This window comes from Plasmopara halstedii (genome assembly GCF_900000015.1).
Source record: "Plasmopara halstedii genome assembly, contig: Scaffold_1211, whole genome shotgun sequence".
Taxonomy (NCBI): Eukaryota; Oomycota; class Peronosporomycetes; order Peronosporales; family Peronosporaceae; genus Plasmopara; species Plasmopara halstedii.
In genome coordinates this window covers 678,005-684,783 of record NW_020188126.1, presented here as the reverse complement: position 1 = coordinate 684,783, position 6,779 = coordinate 678,005, and the positions used below count along the sequence as shown (strand labels likewise).

The 6,779-nt window shown below is 42.5% G+C and overlaps 2 protein-coding genes across 2 annotated transcripts in view; one reads left to right on the top strand and one right to left on the bottom strand.

Annotated features, from left to right (window-relative positions):
- PHALS_00826 (Predicted RNA-binding protein) overlaps positions 1-400 on the bottom strand; it is a gene marked incomplete at both ends in the record, with an annotated part of 584 nt that extends 184 nt beyond the window's left edge. Inside the window, one exon of the mRNA XM_024730566.1 lies at positions 49-400. Coding sequence (XP_024580831.1) covers positions 49-400 — 352 coding nt within the window. The remainder of the gene's footprint in view (positions 1-48) is intronic.
- A 6,149-nt stretch (positions 401-6,549) lies between these two features.
- Positions 6,550-6,779, top strand: PHALS_00825 (uncharacterized protein; the record flags this gene model as incomplete). The annotated part of the gene is made up of 2 exons (XM_024730565.1): positions 6,550-6,564; positions 6,615-6,779. 2 exons carry the CDS (start codon positions 6,550-6,552, stop codon positions 6,777-6,779), a joined length of 180 nt encoding a protein of 59 aa, XP_024580830.1.

Below are 6,779 nucleotides of genomic sequence, written 5' to 3'. Positions count from 1 at the left end.
TATTACCACAAGAGTAAAGCTCCAGGATAAGATGGCACTGCAGCGCACCTTGACCAAATGTAAAATCTACGACACGATCCCCCTCTAATTGTGTGAGTGCTGATAGCCTCTTTCCACGCAAGTGCTTGCGAAGTTTCATCGTAAATTGACTTGGTAGTGCACTCCCGGCTTTAGCATCACGAGCGTATTTACTTGTATGAAAACGCACACCTGATTCAAGCAATAGAAAAACTTTGGGAAATGGAGGTTGATGCAGTTTTAAGATATAAGTCTTAGCTGCACCACTCTCACTCTCAACCTGAATGTCGTAGATGTTGGTCACACGCATGTTGACAACATTAGCGCGGATGCTTCCGACCATCGCATGGATGTCGTCGATAGACATGCGCATTTTCTTCATGATGAATGAATTGATTGACCTAATGGCTCAAGATTTAAGTGAACAGCTTGAATTTTATTGAAAGTCCAAAATTTGTCACTATAAAGCCCATCCAAATTGAAATTTTCTCAATTGCATTGTAGTACGTCAAAATATAGAATGGACAAGATTTACTTTAGTGATCATTCAGAATGCTCTTAAATCAAATAGGTCGACGGTGGTTGACAAAGAAAGATAGAAAGCCCACTAGTCGTATTTTACTTCTTTTGTCTCCTTTACATTCAATTTGCGAGCATTCTGATTGGTTCCCGACAGCTTCTCAATTTGATCTATGAGAGGCAGCGTATCGAGTTCAGGTGAAGCGTGCCGTATTCATTACAACTTGATTGTTTAGAGTGATAGATAATGATATCTTGCTACCACTATGTTCTCATTGAACAATGGTTCATGTAACATTGCCGTTGCACAGAGGAAATTTTAAACTCCAGAGTCTACGCTCACGAACACGCAAAAGTTAGGACTGTACGGTCATGCCAGGAACTCGAGAGCCAACATTATAGTCATGATTCTTTTTCTTAAAAAGAAAAGAAAGATCCACACGAGCAGTGAGAATTTCTGTTCCATTTTTCTTGTCCTCAGTGCTTTGAGAGTATCCTCAACTGACCGATTCACCAATCGCGGATGATGAGCTCAGGTCCTCCTCCAGTTTTCACCGAACCATTCTGGTAACCTCACTGTCCTGCAATTCCTTACAAGTATAATTCTCCCAATTAATAAGCTTCTGCCGGATATATTAAGGCGATATTTACAGCCTTCAGGACTCCACTTGCTACTACTTTCACGATGAACTGTCTTACAAGAGAATCCTGCGGAGCTAGGTACCTTTTTTAGCCTCAAAACCCAGTGACCTGCACGGTAAGCCCATTGCACGATAGCGCTGACTCAACCGTGCCGTCACATCGTAACAACGAGAGCCAAACTTTCTACCTTCATGACCTAGACCTTCTACACGCGACTTCTTTAAAGTTGCTTTATTAACCACCTTTTCTAGTACGAAAGACGATTCCTTTCATTCTTTACTGTCTCTAGCACAAAAATATTCTTAACTATCTCGCTAATCATATAATTCGCACTCTAAAGAAGGTGGTGATGCACTGCCACTAATTTCCGTATCATCCTGAGACCTTGGCTTACTTCCGCATCTACCTTCCGAGCAATCGGCTAACTGCCGCATCTGCTTTCCGAGCACTGCTCGAGACAACTAGCACTACCATTGTTATCACTTTTATATTAACTCCATGACCTGAACGAAAGCTATCACAGCTATATGTCTGCGTCAAATTAGCCTTTTCCCCTGGCTGGGATAAGTATATGGCTCGTCAAAGCTCCACTACAAGATATTTGCTTAGTACTCCACTTTTCGACTCTCGGTCGACCCATAGGTCGGGAAGTTCCAGCCACGACATAACGAGGATAGGATGCATGCCGAATCCAGAACTGAGAGTAGACAATGGTCCATGCTGTCAAAATTCGCGAATTTCACGTGAAGTTCTAATATTGGTGCGAGGGGTTTCGAAACAATTGTTGCTGATGGAACAGTGCACAAGTCCGAGACGGAGACTAATTCATAAGTATCAAAGTCTCAGTATTTCTGAAAATGTTTGATTTCTGAAACTAAGGTGTGCGTGTTTCACGTCGGCTGGTAGCTGCACGCACGATATTAATAGAATAGCAAATTTAGTATCCGTATAAATTCTATATATATAGACTCTCTCGAAGCTAACTAAACACATAGTTACAGTGGACGCATTCGATTTGCTCCTGGTAGAGCGTACAGTACTCACATGTGTGCGTTCGTGAGTGTGGAATCTACAGTCGAGTTTATCCTCTGTGCTATGGCAATGTTACATAAACCTATGTTCGTTGAGAGCATAGTGGTAGCAAGATGTCATCATCTATCACGTTGCGGAACGAAGTTGTTTTGATGAGACACGCTTTACATGAACTCAATATGCTGTCTCTCAAAGATCAAGTGTATAAGCTGTTGGGGAGCAATCAGAATGTTCGCAAATCGAAAATTCCTGCATAAAGGTGGCACAAGATGTAAAACTAAAATGCGACTAGCATATAATTGCGGGTCAAATTTGATTAAACGTGCACAAAACATATATATCAGCCCGATGGGCTCTCTATCTTTCTGTGTCAATCAGCGTCGACCTTCTTGTTTTAGGAGCAAAGGATTCCGAATCACCAGTAAAGTAAATATAATACATTCTATATTGACGTACTACATTGAATCTTATATACCAGTGACGTTTTATTGACTGGTGTAACACAACTGTTATGGCCACATCGTGGTTATACACGATGAAGTGGTTCCAGTCCTAATTAGGGGCTGTCGATCAAAACAAATTTGCAAATATGAGCTTGGTCATACGTCGTAGCAACACTAGTAAATTGAAATCAATGGTATTGAGCGTCATGCGCAGGGTGCGCACTGCTATGGCTGAGAGCTAAGATAAACAAAAGCAGCTACATCAGAGGTAGATGGAACATACACGATATTTTTTGTGGAAAAAAAAAGATTGATCTGCCTATGCATCCAGTAGGTGCGGTCTATAAGACCAAGTTGCAACCGAGCTACATCAGAATGTTTACGGTCGTAGCGATGGAGGAATTGAAATATACAAAATACAGCGAATGCAAAAAAATCCTATGTAGTTCTTTGGTTTACTGTAACCATGCTACGATTTCGCTTTTACGAGCCAAGGACACTGTTGCCGACCAAACAACATCTCTTTGCCATTACCAGAAGCTGGGGGTACTTTCTGCTCCAAATCAGCGTCACGGTTCAAAGCCGCGCAGAATTCCTTGAGTCAGGCAGAGCGATGGCAAAGCTCAGAGAGAGTTTAAATCTGGTTCAAATCAACTTCGGACGCACGCCATGATCCTCGGAGAATTGACGTGCCGCCACAACGGAGCGAGCTCACGAGAGTCAGTCGTAACGGCTTATTGATGCTAATTAGCAAGGGGTAGCTCACTTTCATGCGCGACATATAATGGACCAGCGTGTGCACCAGGCGTTGCTAGTACCTGATGAAGGTTATCCTCAGTTTAAAAATTAATGGGAGCTTGTGGGCCACTTCGGGAAGATAGTCATAATACCGCGATAGCTTACGCCCTGCCGTACCCTTGGCCTTTGTGTCCCTTGTAGAAGAGGCAGGGTCACCTGTCGATGCGCAATTTCTCACAGTGATAAACAAAACTTGTGGTGAATAACCTTCTTGGGTGGCCGCTTCTCCAGCCCTCTCATAAAGACAAGCGACATTGCCTAGTATAAATCGAACGTGGTGGGTTGTCATATCAACATCCACTTTGCTGAGGGTTGCAACGCGTTCAGATAAATTTGCGATATGTTCCCCTCATCCTCTTTGCAGTTCGAGTATGACACGCATCAGCAATTAGAATGGCTTCTAGATTTCAAGGGTACATCCCCCATGAAGTGTACGCGTTACCTCAACCGCTGCGGCTCCAAGCGCAGACAGTATTACTGCGGGGTGATGAACTGTGAGTTGTGAATGCGGTTGCAAAGCAGCTTTTTGTCGCTCGTTTTGCTCCTTTCGTGCGCGAGGTGTCTACATATATATGTGTGAAGCGCCAGCGCGGCATCAAACAGTTTGAATATGTAATTTTGACGCGACATTTTGATTGAAAGTCAGTCTGACTCTTGCGTTTATAGCCAAGCAAGTAAGATTCGTTTCCCAAGACCAGCTTATTGATTTAGAGCCGGGCATAGTCCTTAGTTTCACGCCCCCCCCCTTATAGACTAGGACACGAGTTCTGAGCTCGTTGAGCAAGAATGCGGATCACAGTGAGCATTTCATGTGGGGCACGGCTTGACCTTTTATTCCCAGGCGAGAGCGAAGGTATTTGGTCGGCAACTAGCGAGTCATCCGGATTGATCTCGTCGGAATAAAGCTTAAGAATACTCTACGACAATTTTCTTAGCGCGTTAGTTTCCAAGACCTCGCTTTTAGCAATGTTTCCTTGAGATCTCTTATATAGATCACAAGACCACACTGCTGATGCAAGTATGATGGGTGATGTGTAAAGGAAATGGGTGCACAGCCTTTCCACGTGGAGCGGTCACTTTTGCGCAATGTAAACCATTGAATAGTCTGCTTATCAGTGAAGGAGATTGTAGTGAGGCAAGTACTGGAAATCGCGTACTAAACTCTTGCACCGTATCGAAATGTATACTACGATACGGTACAATTGTAGAAATTTAAGTTTCATTTGAAGAGATTCTTAACATTTATATGCAGGCCTCTGTATATCAGGCAGATACCGCAATTACCGTATTTTTATTAAAGTACGGTATTCACTCGAGTCAACAAACGACATAGAAGGCAAAACACTTGTGATCAACGAAATGAGGTAGTTTATATTGATTAAGCAAGATATTGATTTGGATGTAGTATCCCATAGAACAAAAAGAAGCGTGTGAGCTGCGGCGGGATTCTTTTTTCCACTTTGATACGGAGAATCTAACTCAATTATAAAATACTGCCTGAAAGCCAATGCTCTCAATCTTTGCACACGAACAGTACGATAAACGGCTGTAGTAGCTTTAGACCAAACCCGAATCATCACATGCTGAGATAATGTCTGAAGAAATCCTTCGACGGCATTAGAATTGGTATTATTTTGATGGCTGCCACAGAGGACAGCTCACGCAACATGTCAAACTAGAAGCTACAAAGCAAAGCACCGGCTCTTCCCGCTCTTTCTGTGACAGCCGCTGAGAGTCTGAATTTCAAATATTCCCTGGTCTTGCACAATCCCGACGATCGCTTACTTATCAACAGCTCAGATTTCAGTAACAGAATACCGGTTGGGATCTAAGGACAACTCATCGTCTTTTTCCATTGGTCCTTTAAAAAGACACTTTCTTAAGGCTCACAATTAGCTGATTAATTTCAGCCGCCAGCGCTGCCAGAGTAACGGCATTACCTTGCTATTTCTCGACAAAATAATTAATTTGCGGGGGATACATCGTCGACAGCTGAAAGCAATATAAGCCATTCTAAATCATAAAGACGTCGGAGCAGGTTGCTTCATCCATTGCAGAGGCACTCGATGTGGTCAATTTTTTCTTGGCAATGTTTTGAACAGTCACCGACTGATGCGTCTTATGAAAATCTAGTGTGTTGCCAACAAAAGAGGACATACAGCTTTAGTAACAAAAACGTTTTTGTCTCCTCAGATATCTAATTAGTGCCGTTAACGATTCGTAAAATCGTGGGCTGTCGAGTGCTTTAAAGGTCATCTATATAACGATATCAATCTGATGTAGCAAGAGCCATACACGAACAAAGCCTCGTTCTATAACAGGTTTTGTAGACGCGATACAACGCCAGATTCGTGCTTGGTCATATTCGCCGTCAATCCGTTGAGCATTCGATCAGCTCATTAGGCCAGACTGAGCAAAACCGCCAGAAGGCTTATTGAAGATTTCGTACATGGTGTTTCCTGTGAAGTATCATTCAAATGCTTTGCAAGAACGAAAACTTTTTTTTTAAATAGCTGAGCCGGATTTCCACATCAATGTATGAAGTTCGTGAAATTCATTTGACCCCCATCAAAGGCAACACAGTATTCCTAGACATCATAAATGGTCTCCATGATATTGAAAAATGAAGCAGCACATACTTCTCGTGCATACTTGGCGACATTAAATTCAGTGCTGCTTCAATCGCCTACTCTTTAACTCTGATAGAATTGCATGATGGCACAAGACACTGCTATAGATAATACTAATTTTGCTAAATGTACCGCTTCAAAGCCCATTCAAAACGAAATACCTTAGATACCAGAGTTGATAGCCAATTTAAACTGTTTGATTTGATGAATATTCACCTCATATAAGCTGCAGTCTTTGTTTAGTAAAAATATAAAAATACAATTAGCTGCATGAGGCTTGCTTTCTTCTCCACCTTGCGGCAGATATTGTCCAATGATAATTTTGACGATGACTTTGTAATTTGTAAAATATAACGCCTGCGATCGCGGCTTCACATTAGCATCTGTTGGCATGCATCATGCTAGCTGATAATCATAGCATGTCCACCCTTCAGGCGAAAGCGTGCGGCACTCTGATATTTAGTCGAATGGTTGGTTCTGTGGTGCTACCTATAGTCTTTCGGGTCTGAATGGCTGTCCCTTGACATTCCAGGATGTACTTGCATTCTTCTTTAAATTGCTCTCTCGACCAAAGACAACTCAAAATTCTCACGGGACAGCTACAACGTCTTCAGATTACTGGTCTTGGGCAGCAATGCATTCACCATTTGAAACGGCGTCATTCGCGATCCGAAAATCTCTTTGCGTGACAATTTAG